Below are 23,095 nucleotides of genomic sequence, written 5' to 3'. Positions count from 1 at the left end.
GGATTGCTAGAATTTGGTTCCAGCTTGACTGCACGTAACACGCATACGACGTACATGAATGTGCTGTAAAGATTAATGTGGACAAAAATTATTTTTGCTATTTTACAGTCATCACCAGCATTTTGTGGAGCAAAGAGTTCACTTTGGCGCTACCTTCAGGGAAAAAAGGAACTCCCTATTTTAACGAGGAGAAGAAACACTCCCTCCTTATCAGCTTGCAAGTGAGATATTTACATGGAGATTTAATAACAGAAAAGGGCTGATCTGTGTGATTGCCAGCCAACAGGAAAGAAACTACGGAAAAGGGCTTGGATGCTCACGCACAACAGAGTGGAAAAGGCAGCTCCAGACGCCATGATCAGGAACTCCTGTGGAATTGACGTGATGACAGCAAGCCCTAGACCTTGTGAATTGCTACGCCAAATCAAGGTTCACGGGCCTGTTAACAGAAAGTTGTCAAGAGAACAGCAGGGAAAAAAGTCTGGCTGAGGCTTTGCTTCTTTTAGTTGTCAGACCAGTTGCCACAAAAACAAGAGGCAAGGGCATTCACCCCCCCCCCACTTCCGCTCAGTAATTTTTAAGATGGAGTATTGTGGATATTGCACTTAGTTCTGTCTCTGGGCCCACTAGAACCCATGTAATTTTCCCTCCAGCTTCATTCTGTTGCCAGGTTTGGGCTCTATATAAAATTTAACCACTAGGTGCCAGAATGTTTCATAACCAACATCCAAGGCCAAAGAAGTAAAACAGAGGAAAAAAATGTAGTACTGTAGTAAACTCCACTAGGGCTGACTGAGAGCCAGTGTGGTGTAGTGGACTAGGACTCAGGAGATCTGCATCCAAATCCCCTGATCAGGCACAGAAACCAACCAAGGGTAGGGGTGGCACTGGTGAAACCACTCCTTTAATATCTCACATATTTTGGAAACTCTGCTAAGGTTGTGATAAGTCAAATGCCATTTGCCAACTAAATGGGTAATTAGATGAGTTTCATATTATGCATTTAACACGTAGTCCCCTCACATCAAACCTGATGAAGAATTCTGGAAAATGTGAGAGCTTGCATATTTTGTATAGTTCATCCTAAAAAAGCATTGCCCAGCTCCGGATTCAGAATGTACACATATCTTTGACTTCCAAACAGTTTGTGTCCCTACTTCTTCTGCTTGCCCTAATCTCCTGTGCATGCAGTAATGAATGGGACTACATGTTTATTGTGTGGGAAACCAATGGAGGAACGCACAGGATTCTGGGAGAAGCTGCATTCATTTCACTGGGGAGTTTTAAAGTTCTCAGTATAGCATCACTGTAACAGGTGCCATTTCTAGTTCCATGAAAACACATGGGCAGAATGTTAGTAATCATTTTGGTAGACCTTTGAAAACATTACCTCTGAACACCACATTGATAATGGAATCAGTGCTTTCTTCCGGTCTCAACAGAAACTATTAACAAGTCAGGAGGGGTCCTGACAGTGGATCACTGTGTCCAGCTTATAGCAGCCCCATAATACACTTTGAGTCTCAGCAACAGGAGGAGCTACAAGAAGTAGGCAATATTGAACTATCTATATTCAGAGATGGCTAATAAGGATATGAGAGGAATTTTTATGGAAGTTATGGAATCAGTGGCTGTGCCCAATAAAAGTTGCAGCAACATGCTACAGAACCATTACCATCAAAGAATTACTACGCGATTTGAAAAACAGCATTAAACTGATAGTCATGCAGGATGCTATCTTTATAGTTAGGTAAAAATAGATTGTGCATGAGCATTTAACAAACTGACAGTTTGGAGTGTGTTTTGAATGCACGTGTTCAGGCTGGGAGTAGGTGGAACTAACACTACAGCCCTTCAGCTGTGTGTCTTTCAGGCCCAGCTGCAGTTTTGACTCTTCGCACCAGGAGTCAGGAGGGTTGTGCCTTCCAGGGAGGTGAAGGATGCTTAATCTTTCCCTTTGTTTATGACTTTCCCTTTCCAGCTCCACATAACTATCGTTGCTTTTCCTTTAGCCAAGGTTCCACTGGCAACAGAGATGTGGAATCTGCTCGAAGAGAAACAGCTGGAAGGGGAGAAGAGTAAAGAGAGGGGGAGTGGCAGGCAGGGAAAAGGGCAGGGGCTGGCACTCTCCCCTTAGCAAGAATACCACCATGGCAAATCATGCCTTTCCAGCTCCAATTTGCACAGAATTATCTGCTGCTCAGCTTTGAAGGCATGAAGCAGAATATGCAGTTCCTGTGCATGAGCAGAATGCTCTTCCCTTGCACTGAATAATCTGAGCCAGCATCTATGCACCTGGAATTAGGGGACCCAGACCCAAAACAACAACAGCAATGAAAGGGATGCCTAGCCCTTCCCAAATGGGGGCATCTACGGGTTAGACACTCCTTCTGCTTCCTAGTCCCAACCATATTCCACACTGGTGTTAACCTGGCTATATCTGGCATGGGAAGCATCTGCAGAGCTCTTGTTATTGCGTGCCTGTAAGAACAGTCCTCTGTTTAAGAGGCTATACAGCCCAAATTCAGTCTCCAATAAAGCAAAGCTGCTTATATACTGGCCCATAGTGCTTCAAGCACTCTCTGGGCGGTTTCCAAGTTAATTATGCAGGCTACAGATTCCGCCCCCCCCCCCAGTGAGCTGGGTACTCATTTTACCGACCTTGAAAGGATGGAAGGCTACCTGGGATTGAACCCCAGGTCGTGAGCACAGTTTTGGCTGCAGTACAGCGGTTTAACCACTGAGCTCACCAACAGTTTGCACCTGGAGTACAAACTGAGCAAATACACTCGTGAGCTGCTTACACTTTTCCCCACTGTGGTGATCCATTGTGTTTCTATTGAAATCATAGTTATTCTTTCTCCATTTGCATCAATACAGATACACACTGAAATTTAGTGCAAATATTTATCCTCCTTTTTTTATGATGTAGAACTGACCAGCCTTGATTGAATGCAGTTCTAACTTAAAGAGCCTGAGCAATCGGAAACAGAAACAGTATGTTTAGAACTGCAGAATTATTGTCTTGCTTTTCACACTTCAGCAATGCTATTTTTTTTTTTTTTTTTGCCTCGGAATGCCTGCCTTAAAAGATACTAGTTGTTTGTAGTATGTCTCACAGCCCCAGCTCTGCAGCAGCCTGATCGACTGGGCGTTTGGGATAAATGTCATGACTGACAAGCCTACATAAAAAGGCAAGCATTTAGTCCCAATTCTAAAGCTCTTTGGAACATCAAACAGGCTTCTCAGTCAAGTGAAACATTCACCCCCAATGAATAGCTTCCTTGTAGATTTGTTTCCAGTAAGACTAGAATGCAGTCAGCTTGTGTCCCACATTGGAAAAATCTCTTGTCTGTTTTGAGATCTAGTTACAAAGCACACAAACAGCCTCTAGTTTCCAATAAGCTATTCAGGGTCCTTTATGTTGGGAGCTGTTTGAGAGAGATTTCATTTCGCTTCATTTCACTTCTTTCTTAGATGTAGAACTTAAAGGTTTTTTTTAAAGAACTGCATTAAGTTATTGCATGTTCCTTGCAATTACACACAATAACCCACAAGGACCACCCACATTCTAAAGATAGATATTTAGCAAAGCGGTGTTTCATCTCTGACGAGATTCAATGAGTATTCACCCATGCCAAGCTGTTCTGGTAGAAAATGACAGGACTTTTTCTGATGAAAAAGTCCTGTCATTAACAGCCCTGCCCACTTCTTGCAAAACCAAAGGCTGTGGCTAAATCAATCCATTTTGTGTTGGCTCTTATTCTTTAGTGAGTATAGTGGCTTGCAAGAAGCTTACCTAAAATATCACCCTCCATTTTGTACTGCAAAAGGCCAAGAGAGTTGGAAGAGAGTTCCCTTACTGCCACACCCACACTGAGAATGCCACAGGCCACTTTCAGCTCAAGGAGGGCTGGGCTTTTGAGCAAGGCTTTTAAATTGTTGTGTACTGCCTCCTTTACAAGACAAGCCCAGGAGGGCGGGTGCAAAGCTGGCAGGCCATGATTTGCTTTCATTTTTTTTTTGAGAGAGAATGCTTGTAGATACTAGTCGGAGCAAATTAATCTTGTGTTGGCTCCTCAAAAGCCAGGACTACGTATATGGCTGTGGTAGCAACCAAGGAAACCTTTTTCATTTGAGATGTCATGTTCCCTGAAAATCAGATGTTACTCCATGTTTCATGAGATTTTAGCAATAGTTAGCTGAAGACATCTCTGACCTGTGCTTCTTTCCACATTAACAAAGGGATGTATTGGGATGGATAATATTTGTAAGGGATAATATCTGTGATGTGAAATTCATGGCTCCCTTTTCCTGTGTTAATATCAGAGCCATAACCATAAACTTTAACATGTGGGGGAAACAGAACAAAATGCACCCCTGAATTAACTTTGTAATTAACGATATCAAGATAATAAAGGATATAATTACACCATTGAACACCTTGGGAAACTGCAGCACGCTCAGAACTACTACAACAAATCAGAATATATAATGTATGACACCACATATATTAATAAACTGTTCTTTGTCTAGAGTCCAGGCTATCGAGTGGTGGATAGAACTGGCTTTTGCTGCTTCTGCATAATGGCCACTTTTCCTCTGGTCTCTCCTGGAGGCCTGGTCTACTGATATCTTTTCCTATGGTGGTATACCAGCCTGCCTGGCCAATCTTTAAAGACTGGAGGAAGGAATGCACTCTCTAAATTCAGCAAAGCCCCAGTGCTTCACCCTAGTCACAGCCCTGGTTAATATTACATTTTGATCCCATCTTTACTCCAAGGAAGCCAAGAGCAACATACACGGCTCTTTTTCCTCATTGTCAGAAAAATCCTATGACATACACTAGATAAACATTGACAGAAGAGTCCATGATCACATAGTGAGACCTGAAGATGAACAGTAGTTTGAACCCAAGTCCCTCAAATTCAATTCTTTTCACTGATGCTCTTCATTTTCATAGATTATTTTCTGCTTCACTTGTTCTACTAAGTATTCAAGATTGTTTTACACTCCAGCATCATGTCAAGAAACAGAACACAGCTTGGAGGGCATCTCCCTGCTTCACTTATTGCATGGAAAAAAGTAAACAATGCTGAATTGTTACCTGGTACTCCACTGGGAAAAGGGACGTGGTGGCGCTGCGGGCTAAACCGCAGAAGCCTGTGCTGCAGGGTCAGAAGACCAAGCAGTCGTAAGATTGAATCCACGCGACGGAGTGAGCGCCCTTGTCTAGACACAGCGTTCCGTGTCTAAGTCGCACTGGCCATGTGACCACGGAAGATTGTCTTCGGACAAACGCTGGCTCTATGGCTTGGAAACGGGGATGAGCACCACCCCCTAGAGTCGAACACGACTGGACAAAAATTGTCAAGGGGAACCTTTACCTTTACTCCACTGGGAAGTAGCAAATCTGTCAGTCAAAGGTTGTCAGTGTAATGAACCATACCACAGAGGTGTTGCTGAATGTATCCCTTTACGGCCATTCATTTTGGGAGAGTGGGAGAACATTGTACAACACTATGTGGAAGCCCTACTCATCCAGCTGGCCTTGAGTTGCTCAGTTTCTGGCTACAGAGAATGAAGATAATATGTCATCAGACACAGAGCACACAGGGACACTGGCTCCAGATGTCCCTGCGGGCATTTCACCAGGTGTAAGCAAACTTCAGGAACAAAAAGCCATCTGATAAGGAAAACTTTGAACTTGATATGGACTAAGATCAGGGAAGAAAATTACCAGAAAGTTTGTGAATGGGTCTCACCAATGGAAGCATTCTCAGAACCAACATTAATGGAAAAGTTCCTGGAAACCATGGCTTCCTTGAACATGTCCCAACATGTCATCAGCCCCACCCACGTGGGTGGCCACACGTTGGACCTGGTCTTTTCCACTAATTGGAGCGAGCATGATCTGATGGTGACTGACCTTGTGTCGGTCCCTTTGTCATGGTCAGATCATCACCTAATAAAATGTAACCTCTCAGTGGCACTCCACCACTGGCTAATCAAAGCAGCCAGGCCGATAACAACAGAATGGGCCACAATAATAATAAATGGGTCTTTCCTCCCTCAGGGAGACACTCATTAGGCCCATAAGAAAGAAACCTAGTTTGGCAGCAGACGAAATTGGCAATTACAGGCCCATCGCCAATGTTTTTTTCATGAGCAAAGTGGTCGAGAGGAAGGCCTACTTGGATGAAACAGATGCCCTGGATCCGTTTCAGTCGGGCGCCAGGCCACGCCACGGTACAGAGACTGCATCGGTCGCCCTGTACGATGACCTGTTGAGGAGGCTGACAGGGGCAAAATCTCTCTGCTGGTCCTCCTCGACATCTCAGTGGCCTTCGATACCGTTGACCACGGTATCCTCCTGGGGAGGCTCTCTGAGTTGGGAATCGGTGGCCTGGCGTTAGCCTGGCTCCATTCCTTCTTGGGGGACCGTCCCCAGAGAGTTCAGCTTGGGGAGAGTGTCTCGGCCCCATGGAATCTTAATTGTGGGGTCCCACAGGGGTCGATTATCTCCCCAATGCTGTTTAACATCTATATGAGGCCGCTGGGAGGGGTAATCAGGGGATGTGGGGCATTGTGTCATCAATATGCTGATGACACCCAGCTGTACATCTCCTTTTCACCAACTGCAGGTGATGCCGTCCTGTCCCTTCAGTGCTGCCTGGGGGCCGTACTGGAATGGATGCAGGAGAATGGGCTGAGGCTGAACCTGGAGACGGAAGTTCTGAGGGTGGGTGGCCCCATGGCTGGTGGCTTGGGTGACTCACATTTGGGGGGGTGACCCTGGCCGCGAAGAGTGGGGTCCGCAGCCTGGGGGTACACCTGGACCCGACGCTCACCATGGAAACACAGGTGGCGTCGGTAGTCCGCACCGCCTTTTTCCACCTTTGGTGGATTGCCCGGCTGCGGCCCTATCTAGACACGGGGGCGCTCACTACCTTGGTGCATGCACTCGTAATCTCAAGATTAGACCACAGTAACGCGCTCTACGTGGGGCTGCCTTTGAGGCTGATGTGGAAACTTCGGGTGGTGCAGAATGCGGCGGCCAGACTCCTTACTGGAGTGAGAAAATACCAACACATTTCTCCAACTCTGGTTGCACTGCATTAGCTGCCCATTCGTTTCCGTGTCGACTTCAGAGTTTTAATGCTTACTTATAAGGCCCTAAACGGTTTAGGACCTTGATATCTGGCAGAACACCTGCTCCCACCAAGGTCTACCCGGATCACCCATGCGAGTCAGGAGGTGAGGCTGAGGAGCCTGACGCTGAGAGAGGCCTAGAAGGAGAAAACATGAAACTGGGCCTTCTTGGTGGTGGCTCCTCGCCTATGGAACAACCTCCCCCCCTATGCTGGGAATCTTTAAAACCCAATTAAAAACATGGTTATACATCCAGGCCTTCCCTCCAGTCAATACCTTATCTCTTTTCTTATTTTCCCTTGTATTATCCCTCTATTTTATTACAATTGTTATCGTACGATTATGTACTTTTCTGTATTTTATTGTTTTATCCTATATTGTAAGCCGCCTAGAGTGGACGAGTCGCCCAGATAGGCGGGGTATAAATCAAACAAACAAACAAACAAACAAACAAACAAATAAAAGAAGAAACTCTTGAGATATAAAGATTTGTTAAAAGAGGACAAGTGTGAAAGGAGAGAATTAGAAGAGTGAGGTATAATATTTGATTGGTGGACAAAAACGCAAATACATTCAAGGTACACAAGAGATAAAACAGTAGGCGTTTGTAAGGAACAGACGTTAGATACTTCTGAATGTAAAGGAAAAACTGATAAAAAGTTGTATAATTATATACAAGAATTAAAAATGCAAGATGAAATAGTTGAAGAATGTATGATAAAATGAGCCCAAAATGTGGGCTACAATACTAACTTGAAGTCATGGTCACAAATATGGGAAAACAATATTAACAAAATCAGTTAATCATAAAGAAAATATATGTAAGATGTTCTACAGATGGTATATGACACCTGAAAAATTGTCAAAAAATATATCAGAACATATCCAACAAATGTTGGAAATGCATATCAAAAGAAGGTAGTTTTATCCTATATGGTGTATCTGCAGAAAAGTTAAAAGTTTTTGGAAACTAGTCCATAAGATCTTACAAAAAAAAGTTACCTTGTACAATTCCATATGAACCTGAACTGGTTTTTGTTGAATATAATATCAGATTCGATAGAAAAAGAAAAAAGATACTTGATCATACATGCAACTATGGCAGCAAGACTTTTATGTGCCAAATACTGGGGGTGGGGGGATGTGGAGACACCAACAATCCAGGAGTTAATTTTAAAAAAATTGAAGCAGCAGAGATGACTATTTTAGCTGAAGTATTAAAGGACAAAGAAATTGTTGAGGCTAGAAAAAAATGGTAACCTTTGTATAATTGGATGAGAGATGAAAACATGAATGAGTCAATATTATAAGAAGACACAAGATGTAATTGAAGATCTTAAAGGCTTAGAAAAAATTGGCAGGATTAGTGTGCAATAAGCTTAGTAAGAACACCGTATAGGTGAAAGCAATAATGATATATATTGTTCTCTATCACATTCTGTTTTTTATTTACCCCAGTGCCTTGTTCCAAATTCCCTTCCCGCCAAGAGTGCTCGCGATGAACAGATAGGCGGGGTATAAATGGAATGAGTGAGTGAGTGAGTGAGTGAGTAAACAAACAAATAAATAAATAAATAAATATGATCTTCCCTGGCCCAATAAAAAATGAATAATAATTAAAAAGATCAGCAAGCCACAGGATTTTCCTTGGTCTGAAGCTTTCAGTCCAGCACTATTCTACTAAACAATGACACAGACAAAAATCCAGCAGAGAAAATTATTTTTAAAGGATTTCTTCAACACACTGAAATAATTATTGTGAAAGAGACCTGAAGAGAATTAGCAGTGGAATGAGTGTTGTTTCAATTTTCATTGCAGCTTTTTAGTCAAAGAGAAAAGAGCAACCCAAACATGCATGTTCATTTTCTATAACTCTAACAGTTACAGTCTTAGATTATGCCCTGGTCAGTCATTCCTTGTGTTTTCACATTGTATGATTGCTTCTAGTATACATCAAAATTTTACCAAATGTTATGTTCTTTCTTTAACTTCCTTAAGGCCTGGAGGATTTTGTTGTTTTGTACATAACCCTAAAGATCAACTACTACATGATTCCAAATTCTAGAATCACAGCTGAGTTTGCTAGCTGGAAAATCCAATCTGTTTCCCCTTGAGGAAGCAGAGTAAAGCTTGGGAGACACTTTCCAGAAGGGGTAGACAACATATTCCAGTCCAGTGGCTGTTGTATGCCCATGGATCCCTGCATTTTGAAGGCCCATGCCTCCTGTCTCAACTCCACCCTGGAAATATTTTGTTACACAAGGGGGTTACCAGAAAAACCTCTTAAGGCCATTAGTAGCCATTTTTAATTGGGAGGCAGAAGTTCTGGGCAGCCCTCGAAAAAAGGCAAAATTGCCCCCACACTTCGCCTTACAGTGAGAAGATAATTCCAAGTTTATACATGAATTCTAATGGGCTGGTGGCAGCAACTAACCCAAAGGCAAAGTTGGACCTGTATCTTCAGGAAAGGTATCCAACTTCCATCACAGAAAAGTGAAGTTGAAAGGGGCCCAGAAGACCATCAAGTCCAACTCCCTGCTCAACGCAGGAATACAATCAAAGCATTTCTACCAGGTGATTATCCAAGTTTTTCTTGAATGCCTCCAGTGTTGGAGCACTCACCAACTCCCGAGGTAACTGGTTCCACTGTTGTATTGCTCTAAGGAAGTTAAGGAAGTTTTTCCTGATATTCAACTGGAATCTGGCTTCCTTTAACTTGAGCCCATTGTTGCATTCCCTGCACTCCGGGATGATCCAGAGCAGTTTGTCCCTCTCTATGACATCCTTTCAAATATTTGAAAAGTGCCATCATATCATCTCTCAGCCTTCTTTTCTGAAAGCTCAACATGTCCAGTTCTTTCAGCCTTTCCTTATAAGGCTTGGTTTTCAGCCCCCTGATTATCCTTCTCGACCTCCTCTGAACTTGTTCCAATTTGTTAGCATCCAGAAATGGACACAATACTCAAGGTGAGGCCTAAGCAGTGCTGAATAGAAGGGGACTAGCAACCCGCAGGATTTGGAAACTATACTTCTATTAATGTAGCCTAAAATAGCATTTGCTTTTTTTGTAGCCACATCACACTGTTGGCTCATATTTAGCGTATGATCTATGACAATTCCAAGACCCTTCTCGCTCATGGTTTTGCTGAGCCAGGTATCCCCCATCTTGTAACTGTGCAATTGGTTTCTTTTTCCAAGGTGTAGTACTTTGCACTTATCCCTGTTGAATTTCATTCTGTTGCCTTCAACAGTGCTCCATCCTATCGAGGTCATTTTGAATTTTGTTTCTGTCTTCTAGGGTATTGTTATTCTGCCCAGTTTTGTATCATCTGCAAATTTGACAAACATTCCCTGCACTCCCTCATCCAAGTCATTAATAAAAATATCGAAGAGCAGTGGGCCCAGGACTGAGGTTCTTCTCAGCCTCCACCTTCTGTAGTCATACCTCAGGGTAGAGATTTAACCTTGCCAATCTTCAATATGCTAATGCAGAAAAAGGATTAAGGCTACTTCTACAAGCAAGGAAAGCTCCAATAGCTGTCTTAAGCTATCTTAAGAGAAACACATCTGGCTTTGTTAATCTTGTGTGTCAGACTCAGTACACTGATAAGAAAGCTTTTTTTAATATAAAAGAAAGAACTAGTTATATGGTCTTAAATCTTTATTAAGTATCAAATTTTCTCCAACATAAATTACATCTCCTTTGTAAGTCTGAATAAAGCTAGACATCAATTTAGAGACAAAAACCCTTATATACAAGTTGTTGGACTTTAGCTTAACAAATATAGCAACTTTTCAATAGTAGATTCCTTTTAAGCTTTTATAAACATAATTAGCAAAAACTAAGAACATCAGTACCAAATAAGGATTTAAAAATATATATATATAACTTCAGAAATGCCTTTCAGAATGCTAAGGTTAATAAACGCAGAATTCTTGTATGGGAGGGATGAGGTCCAGTGCAGAGGCTTTAGACCATTTCTCGGCTTCTGCGAATAGCACAGCAAAGGATCATACTGAAAATCATGCCAAATATCTGAAACGAGAAAATATTAAGAGAGTTCTTCATGAAGGGCAATATAAATCAGAATGTTATTGCGGTCGGTGTCAGAAGCTCTCCAATGGTGCTTCTGGAATGGAAGGATCAAATGACAATCTCATTTAGAATTTATCTGTGACTGAAACTGTATTGGTTCAAGCCAATAAAGGTTCAGCACATACTCTCACAACTGGTTTCTTCTGACCTTATATGGGAAGGGAAAAAAGGAAATGTGATTTACATTGCAGAGCTGAGGGAACAAGCTGAGCATCTAACACAATAAAATTTCACCATCATTACCATTCACTTTGAAGCCTTCTAACATGTTTAGCTCTTTGAGGAATAGGATTTAATTCCCTTAAGGGCCAGAAAGCAGTATGAAAGAAAGACTAGACATCCTCAGATGAAAGATTTTAGTGCTCTGGTGAATGTATCACTGCAAATAACTTTAAGTCAACCCCTTATGCTGAACAATTAACCTGACAAGGACACTGTCCACAATTTTATACTGGTTTACATCCAGAGACAGGGTTCAAGAATTCTTAAGTTGGGCATCAGCCTGTATAGTCTGCAAGCTGGGACCTCTGAATTAACATATGTCATTTTATAAACTCAGCTTGTACTCCATTCCATTTCAAACAACAAAATACATTAAGCTTCAGTGTTTCATTAACTGGTCCTACAAATGTAAAAACTATGTACAGTAAAAGGTTTCTTAGGTTTTTAAAACTTTCACCTCTCCATCCCTTGTGATATTAGGAGGGTAGTTCACATCACTCATTTTGGTTCACAGTATATTCGCTATCACTTACTGTCTCTCACTTAACTCTGTTACAGTTGGGCTTTGATAGCTGCTTTACATGTTCCAATAATTTAGCGTTCAGCAAATAAATCAAACTTTTAACAACCTACCATAATTATACCAATAGCAATGCCAACTCCTCCAATCACGTTCAGCTTTTTGGCGAAGAAATCATCAATGGCTGAATGGCATGGCTGGAAAAAAAAGCAAGTTGTTATCTTCGCTAGTTTTGCATAGGACTCTGCTTAAAGCTTTAGTACTGCAAGGGATACATTTCACTGATCGTGTTGACCTAGAGCAGTCCATGGCCACTGCTCACGACATGGGTATTACTTGCTTTTTCATCTATTGAGCACCCACTCAAGCTCAAGGAGAAAGAAAGATGCGTGCTCATCACTCTCTCAGGGTCTTTATACCACTTCAGTGCTCTCTCATATCAGTCCTCAAATTAGGAGAAGGCAAGGGAACTGGAGAATATTGATTCTGTCTGCCTGTCAAGGCCAGCCAAAAGGTGCTAGCTCCTGCAAAGGGAAAAAACTGACCACTGAGTAGATTTATTTCTCTTGATAACAAGAGGCGAGGAAGAGGGAGATGAGGAAAAGTCTAGGCTTTTTTTTTCTTGTCAGAGGAGAAGCAGGAGGTGGTGCAGGTAGAGGTGGTGGAAGAGGGCAAATTCAGTTGCAATGGACTTTATGTTGCCTGTGTAAACTGTGATTCACTGAGTCTAACGCAGGCCACTGGCCGTGTTTGGAAACCCACCAGGGGCTTGATAAACACTCCAGTTTGCAACTCCTTGCATGGAGGAAACTAAAATCCAGAACACATACAAATAAAAAACAAACAAGGATGGATCTGAGCAAACAATAGTATAGAGCTAAAGAGCTTCTGATCAACCTGGATGTTCGTATGTTTTGCAGACCTGTCAGTTCTCTCTTGCTGTGTCTATTTCAAGTCAATGGCCAATTCTTCTGTAGTTGTAAAAATCTCAGGAACAAGAGGAAAAGGGGACATTGAGAGGAAAATTGCACAATGGGACTGATATCATCTTTTCCAGCTGAGTTTTTGGGCATTTTGAATTTGCCTGGTCAAAGTGTCACAAACATTCTGCCAAAAACAGGTTTGCTTCCTCCCTTCCTGAGGTTTCAGAGCAGGCAAAACTAGTTCTCCAGAGCAGCAGCACATTACTGCAAATATCAGAGTTGGATGGACTGTGTCTCATGTTCTTTCAAGGCGTCATGGTTCAAAAAGATCTATAAAGGCATGTTAAGTCATACTTTGAAATACCATTCACTAATGAAATACCACTCACCAATATAGCCATGTAAAGCCTGAATTTATACTTCCTCCAAATTCAAGATACTCTGTTGCATGCACAAAAACTACCAACTTTCTTTTAAGAAATCCACACGCCTTTCTTAAACACTGGCAGCAAGAGGAGGCTTTTTAAATCAGTGTATACTTGTGTCTACAAACCAAAATATGCATCCTTTTAGTACACTAGATTACTTCTACGTACCGGTAATGTAATAGTATCCTGGAGACTGTCCTGTTCAGGACAGGTCTTTTCAAATGTCGCCTCTAGGGCTCCACCTTTGCCACAGCAGTTTAACTAAGATATAAAAGAAAAATATTCTTGGGTAGGAAAATTACATGTTGAAAAATCAAAACCAAATCAAAACAAAGTGCTTATATACCACCCCGTAGTTTTTAAGCACTATTTCAGGCAGTTTACAATTTAATTAGGCAAGCTACAGATTGCCCTCTGCCAAGCTGGCTACTCAGTTTACCAACCTTGGAAGGATGGAAGGACGAGTCAACCCTGAGCTGGCTACTTAAGCCCATTGGGACTGAACTGAAGTCACGAGCATAGGCTTCACTGCAGCAATGCCATTTAACCACTGTGCCATGAAGCTCCTAATCAATAACACCTGGATAAGGTATTAGGCAGAAGGCCTTTACCCTGGTGGTCTCATGGGTTATGTTATGTATGCCTGCTCAAAATCTTAGAAAGCACTGGCGTCTTCTGGACAGATAAATTCTCTAGAACTCAGCACAGTTTCTTCTCTCATCCACATCCTGCCAAGCCACGTAGAAGCAGAGTTTCATATAAACATATTGTTTAACCATGCCGACTTCATGATAATGATAATGCAAACCCAATCCCTCCTTCCCATCCATCAGTACTTCAATGTTAGCAGGCACAGACTCCATCTATACTCCAACAGATTTATATAATGGAAAAAAAGACGTTTCTTTGTTTTCCTTTAGATAACTCAAACCCAAGATTTCATCTCCAAAGTTCCAGAGTTCTTGGTTTGTACATTCAAAATCTTTAACAAGAGATTTAACCAAAGAAGCAACAGGTAATATATCTGGAATGTATGGTGTAAATGTCGCCTCCATCTGCTTATAAGGGTTTATGGGAAACCATACTTTCCCTCTTGAATCTTTCCAGATCCTGCCATCCCAAGATTGATCCCAAGGGAAATCTGACATCTCTTATTTTCCTGGTAATTGGCTTTTCTATTAAATCTTTCATGTTCTTTCTTTCTAGCTTCCCTTTCTGCTCTCTCCGCAATATGGGGGTTTTCATACCCGTTTCTTTCTTGACTCTCTTTCTGCTACTTCCTTAGATACCTTCAAGGGGACACATTTCCCCCATCCAAGGATTATTTTATGATTTCAACTAGAGATGGGGACACCTTGGTTCGTACAACCCACAAATTGCCCCCCAGTGGCCCAATGAACCATGATTCAATTTGTTGGCTCGTCGGGTCATTTTGTTGGTTCGTGGGGCTATCTTTTTAAAAATGCCACTCTCCTCAATGGTTTACCTTTTATCTTTTAGCAGTTTTACCTTTTATCCTTTTAGCTTTTTATCCTCTTTTTATCATTTAGTTTTACTTCTTGTATGACTTTGTAGTACATGCTTGTCTATGAAGTTATGTATTCAATTTTGTATGGCTCGATGCCGTAATAATAAAATGTATGTATCTTTTTTAAAAAACAGCCCCAGTCCCCACAGCCTTCCTATGCTGAGGAAGAGAGGGAAGGGATCAAATAGGCGGGATATAAATAAAATAAATAAATAAAATAAATAAATAAAGCCACCCCCAGCCCTGCTGCCTTTGCAAATCTTTCATGATTTCAACCCACGTTTCTTCATGTCTTACTTCCTCTGCCATTTAGCATTCCTCCATGACTGCCCCTTCAACTCCCCTTCCATGCTTTAGAACCTCCTCCTTTCCCACCAAAACAACTCTCCCTAGCTGACACTTATTTCCTGGGCTTTCTGCATCTTCTACATTTGAAATAACACTTCCCAACTTTATGTCCATTGGTTCTACCATCTCTGAAGCTGTTTTGTCTGTCAACTTCTCTGAAGAGGATGGTGCATGCATAATCTCTCATTCTTTCTTACAAACACCAAAGCATAAAGACGCAAAATGAAAGTAGAAGATCCAACTTACTGCTTTCTGAAGGACTGTCAGAGTTTCTCTGGCAGTAGCCTCATTTCTCTTATTATATACTGAATCATAAAAATTCTTAACTTCTTCAGCAACCTAAATAAAATGCAAGACAATAATTATCCCCAATTATGAAAGAAATGAGATGAAAGAAATACTTTTAATCACTTGTTTTGAAAAAGGAAGATAAAAGCTGGCATAAGCTGTATGTAGCACAGCTGACAAAGTACTTTCAGAAAATTTTATTACCTTGCCCTGTACATGTTCGTCTACTCTCTACAGATCTAATGCAACTGCATTTATCATTGTGTCTTAATACCTAAACCCCTTGGTTACAGACTGGCCCCAAAGAAAAAAAAAAGTAGAAATATGGCTTGAATTGCATGAACCATGTTAAGAGTTAACATGTGTCCTGAACCAAACTGTGGTTAAAGCTCATTTCCTGTTAGCTCAGCTTCTTAGTTTGCAAGATGGCCACCACAACTTGCTGATATCACTCTCCAAACTCTCTAGGGGACAGGGTTTTAACTTAGAAGATGCAACCATGGCTATTAGCTCTTAAGTGTGGTCTTTCAGCTTGTACGTTATCACGTTTATATATATAAACGTGGTAACGTACGAGCTGAAAGACCACACTTAAGAGCTAATAGCAGAGCACAAGTAGCCTCTGGTCAGCTACTTCAGCCAGGCCGAAAACAGACCTCTGTAGGTTAGAACATGACATGGGTATTCTGGCATCTACACAGGAATGGACTGAGATGTGCAGGAATAGATGGGTTGAGGGGGGGCCTTTGGAAGCTCTCCTCATACTGAACAATCAACTATCAGAAAACTGAGACGGTCACCTTTGGGTGCAAACCAAAGACTCATGCTGGGTCGATTAATGGCCATTGCATGAAGCAAGTTTACAACTTCTAATACTTTGAGATAGTTCTCCGGGCTTGGGGGTCTAGGCTCGAAGATAGTGAATAGATGGCAGATCAAGGAGAAAGATCCACAAACAGCATAGCAAAATCCCATCGCTCTCAAGGAAGGTTCTTTCTTCTGGCAGCTGTCAAACTTTATATGGCCAAGATGTTAACTGAAATTCATTCCTGGGACCACTTGCCTCCAATTTTGCACCATAAGGAGGAGTCCAATCTAAACTTTCAAGAACTATCTTACAGGTCCCTAGATGAGTGTCAAATGCCAGGGTGAGATGAGAAACAGGTTGCCTAAAAGCTGAAGCCTGGGTTGGTATCCTATAAGAAAGGTGGGGTAAAAGTCCTTTAAATACATATATATATATATATATGTAGCTAAAGGGACAACTAAACCTGCAAGGTCTATTTTCTTTGATAGCCTATGACAATTTTCAATCCACTGGGTCAAGTCTGTCCAGAACTATTTGCTGAAAATTGGCCTTTTCCCTCAGGCACTCTTATCTTATAGAATAATTCAGGCAAAAAGAAAAAGTTAAGCAAAGAAATGAGGATATAGAACATCAAACCGACCTTTCCTGCATACAAAATATTATGGTGAAGGATTACACACACAAAAAAAACCTCTGTGGAACTTGCAAATTATTTAATATATCTGGAAATAATAGGGTTTAGAAGAGCCTTAACCTTGGCAAGGGGTTGGGCCCTCCCTTCTGCTGTACCTGAAAGGAAGTACATGAATATCCCTTTCACCGAAAGGCCTTGTACCCGCCCCTTAAGGAGAGTGGGACTACAGAGCACATGTTATTCACTGGCCTGCATTATGAGGTGGCAGGTAAGGAGAACATCACCTCGCTGATCAAACAAATTCCTGGCCGATCAGAAAAAAAATAGACTTGAGCTTCTTCTTTCTGATATGGACCCCAAGATCACATACTGACTAGCCAGTTTCTGTATGGTGATGTTCAGATTTTGAAAATTCTATGGATTTTAAACTGTCTTTTAATGCTAAATCTATTTATGAAGGATTTGGAATTTCAGAAACCTGTAAAGGTTTGTTTTTTCTGTGTGATTGGTCTAAGGACCGTAACAATAAACTGACTGACTGGCTGGCTGACTGATGTACACCTAAAATCCATTTTGCTTTGTGGACAGCTTCTCTTGGAGCTCTGCTGAAACCTACTGGATATGCTGTCACAAGTACATTGGCCAATGGCAAACTAAAGTCACAGCTCTGCATGGTACATATGATAAAGGCAGCTTTTGAAATGTTCAGTATTTAGAAAAGGTCAACTCACCTTTGTCTTGTTTGCAAATCCCCAGATGCCAGCAGCTACTTCAAGGGCAAAAATCAAGAGAAGGAAAATAAAAAACTACAGGAGCAGAGAGAGAAAGAAAAATGGTCACTTCTGAAGAGAGCTGGCAAATGTTCCATTTTGTTCACTAGCGTCAAGTATGTACACAGACCTTTGCAACTGTACTCAAGTCCAGGTCTTGGATAGGTTTAAATTAAAATTTTCTAAAACTATAGCCAGAATCCTACTCAGTATTTATGCTCACAAGGAGCCTCAGCCGGAGAAGTTGCCATAGTGATTCAATGAAGTGCTGGTCACATGCAACTGACACCTTATCAGATCACCATAGCAGTTTCAGCAGCTGGGGCTCAATGTGTGTTAGTACTGAACGGGATACTGGCCTATAAAAACATGAGATGTCATATTACACAGAAGGAAATCTCCCATCAAAAACACGACATGTCAGAACCAATTCTCCTGTTGTTGTGTGAGAATTTGCACAGTTTGGAAGCACCTGATGTTCCAGCATTGTCAAAGCTAAGTGATTGTGGACTTTATCAGTGCCTTGATGGGAAACCAAAAGTATTTCCATTTCAGTTGCTCTACACATCTGAAAACAAGGGGAGGATGCAAACATAAATATTTTCTTGTTCTACAATGAGGTCATGAAAATAAGTGTGGTGTAGTACAGAGTTTAGAAATTAGCAAATGCATTGTGTGTATCTTGATCAATTCCTACCATAGCCAAATACAAGCATAGGCAACCTTGCAGTTTGGAAAAATACTAATACTGGCCTACTTTACAGCATGTAAGAATCCCTGGAAGGACTACATACAAAGTTGACATCCGAACAAAGTACTCAGTATATTTCTTCTCTAGCCACTAAGATACCATGACTGACATTAGTGCTAAATCTGTCTATAAATTCTGAGTTGCATGTCACTCCATTATATCAGATAAATTTACTGTCAACTAAATTGTACTTTAATTAGAGGCTGCACTTGATTCCAAGATATGATGCTCCCATTTTCACTGAGGTTGCTGAATTTATCTCTTCTCTCTGAAACCCCCAACAAATTGTCCCCAAAACTGGTTATCCTTAGGGGAAGAAAACACCGGCTGTGTGTGCCAATGGGAGATTCCCCCCCCCCAACAAGGCTTACTCTAGTGTGGGGCTTGTGTCTTGCTCATATTGTGATCAGTGTGGGAATACTAGGAGGTCTAGAATTCAAACTTCTCAGATATGGTCACAAGGTGCTTAGAAGAACATTTTGACCTCCAGGAACCAAATTATGTTTGACTAGCTGCCAAACAAAAACAACACTGACAAAGTATGGCTTTTCATACAGCCTGAATTCTGTATGGGCAATGTTCCCACTTGAATTCTGTAGATGTGGACTGGTGGCGGTGCTATGCCCCCATCCCTAGCCAAGATCTGTCCTTGATATTAGAAAGCAGAGCCTATGGAACATCTACAGGAAAGTGCAGAAAGACCACAAGCATTGGGAGCAGGGATGGAGGAATCTGTCTGTTTTGGCTTCAAGCCTTTAAACCAGTTCAGCACATACCATTTCTGTCGTAGTTTGAGAAGTTTGGTAAAAAAAACACATGAAAATTAATATCCCATATTCCCAATATGGATCATTATCATCTCCATTATAGGCAGTGGAAGAAAGGTATCTTGTAAATGAAACGTGTGTGATGCGTACAAAAATATATACACTAGGGTAATTTTTAAAAGTATTTCACTTTTATATACAATTCTTTGAGGCCATGTACTTTTGTATACCTATTTTGACTGCAGAAAACCACTTCAAAATTTGGAGAAATAGGAAGACTGGGGGACAACTGTGTTTTTGGTTGTGTTCAGGAGGTATGGATTAGATTGGTATCACAATGCAAGTCAAAGATATTCCTCTTCCTACCTTGGTGGGGATGATGACAGGAGTTAGGACGCCACTCCCTGATCACCACAGACATGGGTGGTTTATATGAACAAGTCTAAGAAAATGCACTCTTCATACCAGCCTGTCTTCCAAGTCGTAAAGAGTATTGAAATTATATTCCATATAATTTCATCAATAACACCTGTACTTCTTCAATCGGAATCTCAGGACAGCTTCTTTCCTTGAGGAAGGAACAGGGGAAAAAACCTGCCTGTATATTAGCTTCTGTCTGGTTTTAGCTGGGTTATTCTTTTTTTTTAATTAAACCTTATCCTGACAGCACAACTTTCCAGTTATACACTGTCTTGTTGGTACTTGCTTGTGGTTAGCAGCATTGAATACGATTTGGTGGAAAGATGAGATATGCATTTGATATAATATCTAAAATAAGTAATAATTTTGCTGCACATGGGAGCCACATTTATGGCACACACATGAACACTTAAATTGTGTTGTCACCTGTGGCATTCTTTCTGATTCGGCAAACAGACTTCACTAAATACCCTTTCTGGATCATCTTCTAAAATGGAGTGAAACATGCACTAAGAAACGAAGTCTAGCAAAAGCTTTGCCTCCTCATTCTGCCAACTGTAGAAATCTCAGTCAGCATTTGAATTGATACTTACCAAACTAAGCATGCACTGGGACTCTTGTATCGCTCCACAACACCCCAAGAAACCAACAATCATAATGAGTGCACCAGCTCCAATTAGAATGTAAACACCTGGATTGAAATTAAAATGGAAAAAAACAACAACTTTCATTTCATAAGGCTTCATGTTTCACCAACACGAAGCAACATACAGGCTAGCCACCACACTGCCAGTTGCACTTTTTCACTCATTCTGGTATCCTAGGTGGCCTGTTTAAGGAGCTTAACAGCATTAAACAATGATAGCTTAAACTTTAGTGAACTAGAGTCCACTTCATCAGATGCATAAAACATTGCCCTAAGTTTGTAGGTGTAGTTGTCCAGGGGGTGGAGGAATTATAAAAAGTGAGGTCAGAGACACATGGAGTGTATAACAGCCAATTGTATTACCACTTTAATATATGTAAAATTATTATAGAGCCCATTCACAAAGAAGTGTCACTGATAATAACAAACACTTGTGACATAAGTAAGCCAATCAATATTGGTAGTAATCCATTATCTGGATTCAGGCTACAGATGACAGAACTAATTACTTATTAAGGTAAGTTTCACACTATGCCTCCCTTTGGAGTTCCTTTGCTCAGGAATGATTACTAACAGTAACAAAGCATCCTTGGATGCCAAAATGATCTATTCCTGCAACTGAACACTGTGTGTGTGTGAGTGCCTGTGTCTGTGTGCGTTAAGTGCACACACGCATATAGCAGCAGAGGAAAACCCCTCCTGCATGTGTGCTGGATACAACCTTCTTGTCTTCCCAGCCCTATGCTCCCAAGCTGCCAAGAAAGGAGTAGGGAAGGTTCACTACATTTTTGTGTTGACACTGTAAAAGGGAAGCCTCTTTCTCAGAATCCAACACGGAGGGAGAAAGGCAGGAGACTGCTGCCAGGAGTAGTGAGTGTGCAGCAGGGAAGAATGTGTATGGACAAGTAAGTGTGGAACAGAGACTGTGGGTTATTAAGGTCAGTTCTTCTACCTGCCATTTAGATACTAGCCAGTTTGTCTGTCTGCATAAAATGCAGAAGGACATTACTGGTAGATGGACAGCATGTATCACTTAAGGAGGTGAGCCAGTGAACAAAATTCTCTGACACTGTAGGTGATGTTATTAGGACCTAGAATAATGTTACCTGCCTCAAACAAACAGGAGTGATAGCAACAGGCAAAATCCCTCTGGTGTTTGCGTAAGATCCTCATAACTTGCTGTGCTAAATGCCTCAGGACCTTGTCAATTAGCTGCATTTAGCTGTGGCACCTTATACAAACTTTTGTGAACATCAACAGCATTCTAGACAATACATCCCATTTGCCCTCAAATTCCTGCAATTAAACACTCTATTCTATGGGTGATTTCACTTACTCTGTGCTAGTCTCAAAGTCAGGGGTTGACTACAAATTGGTACTGAAAGTAAACCCTCAAACATTTTCATGACAAAATAAGATCCATAGAGAACACACACCTTGCTTGAAATGAAAGCATGCATACATGACTATTTTTAAAATAAGGTGCACACTCCCTGAACCCCATGTTTTAAAATAGAAAGACTCTTTAAAACATTGATGCCCGTACATTCATCAAAGTTCCCTTACCTTAACTGTAATATCTGGGTATCAAAGTATCTAACTTCCAACTCTAAGAAAGCAGGCGTATCTTAGGCTTAAGTATGTGCTCTGAAAGTCAGATTTCTAACTCATATGAAACACTTTATCCTTCTGGATCATGTGTACACCCATTGTTTCATGGGATGTTCAATGTTCTATTTTGTATTTTTTTTTTAGTGCTAAAACATACTGAGAATATAAAGTGAGCAGCTGTTTCATGACATACCAATAAAGAATGTTTTGGAATTGGTATCTTGTTCAAAAATATCTTTTGTTTGTGAATCAAACCGAAGCCATAGCCCAATTGCGAGAACAGCTGTTCCGGCAAGCTGTGGAGACAGAGAGAGAAAAAAAACAGACATGTTAATTATGCATTTTGTGTTTGAGTATATAAATTATGTGCGTCCAGTCACTTTTGTTCAGTCCTCTGTGAGTTTAATGGCACACCATAATTTTCAACCTCAGCAGAGATTTCAAGTGCTGGAATTCCTCCACAGATCCATCAATAAGGATATGGATCCTTGAAGGCAAGTAGCTTGAAAACTTCAGTAGGTAATGGTAATTGTATGGTAATCACAAGATGTCATATACATACAATGCACAGTTAAAAGACTACAGATATGAAGGCATGTAAAGAAACCCAAAAAATATAGTGGTGAAATGTCTTTCTCTCCCCAACATTTTTCTTATTTGAGAAAAAAATAAAGAAAAAAAAAGAACTACAAAATATTTTATTTAAGAAGAATGGCAGCAGTATTTAACTCAAGATACTTAGAAAAAACATGGAAAAGGTTGCTATGAGTTGGAATCAACTTGACAGCACACAATTACTTATTTACTCGTTACCTACTTTTCTAAAAATGGTGTTCCAACATATTTAGGAGCTAATGTTGGAATCAAGTTTCAAATGCTGCAGGTTACCTGGCCTTTTCAGATATTTGGTTCAGGAATACAGTAATGGGATTCTCCAGGGCCATTCTTCCTACAACACAGTGGTAGTGAAGCTTGAGCAAGGCAGCCTTTGAATTGTCTTGCTTCTCTACTGCTTCAGATTCTATCATTTGCCTTCAGCATGTGGAAGAAACTTAGTCTCCAGCTGGATACACAACAATCCAAGATATGTACTGGCATGTAAAAAAGGCGGGGAAGCGTACTGCTTTTATATGCTTTTAAACATCATTGAAAATGTTACAATTGAAGGAGGAAAACAGGGGTC

At 41.0% G+C, this 23,095-nt stretch overlaps 1 protein-coding gene across 1 annotated transcript in view; it reads right to left on the bottom strand.

The window, feature by feature from the left end:
• Positions 1-10,795: 10,795 nt before the first annotated feature.
• The window catches only part of CD9 (CD9 molecule), a 31,143-nt gene continuing 18,843 nt past the window's right edge, over positions 10,796-23,095 (bottom strand). Inside the window, exons 2-8 of the mRNA XM_020785787.3 lie at positions 22,106-22,208; positions 20,249-20,346; positions 17,679-17,753; positions 15,464-15,556; positions 13,510-13,602; positions 12,104-12,187; positions 10,796-11,188 (exon numbers count right to left, since the gene is read on the bottom strand). Of these exons, the coding sequence (XP_020641446.2) occupies positions 11,123-11,188; positions 12,104-12,187; positions 13,510-13,602; positions 15,464-15,556; positions 17,679-17,753; positions 20,249-20,346; positions 22,106-22,208 (612 nt within the window). The 3' untranslated portion in view covers positions 10,796-11,122. The remainder of the gene's footprint in view (positions 11,189-12,103; positions 12,188-13,509; positions 13,603-15,463; positions 15,557-17,678; positions 17,754-20,248; positions 20,347-22,105; positions 22,209-23,095) is intronic.

The sequence above is a fragment of the Pogona vitticeps genome, chromosome 5, assembly GCF_051106095.1.
Source record: "Pogona vitticeps strain Pit_001003342236 chromosome 5, PviZW2.1, whole genome shotgun sequence".
Classification (NCBI taxonomy): Eukaryota; Metazoa; Chordata; class Lepidosauria; order Squamata; family Agamidae; genus Pogona; species Pogona vitticeps.
This window is presented reverse-complemented; position numbering and strand designations above follow the sequence as displayed.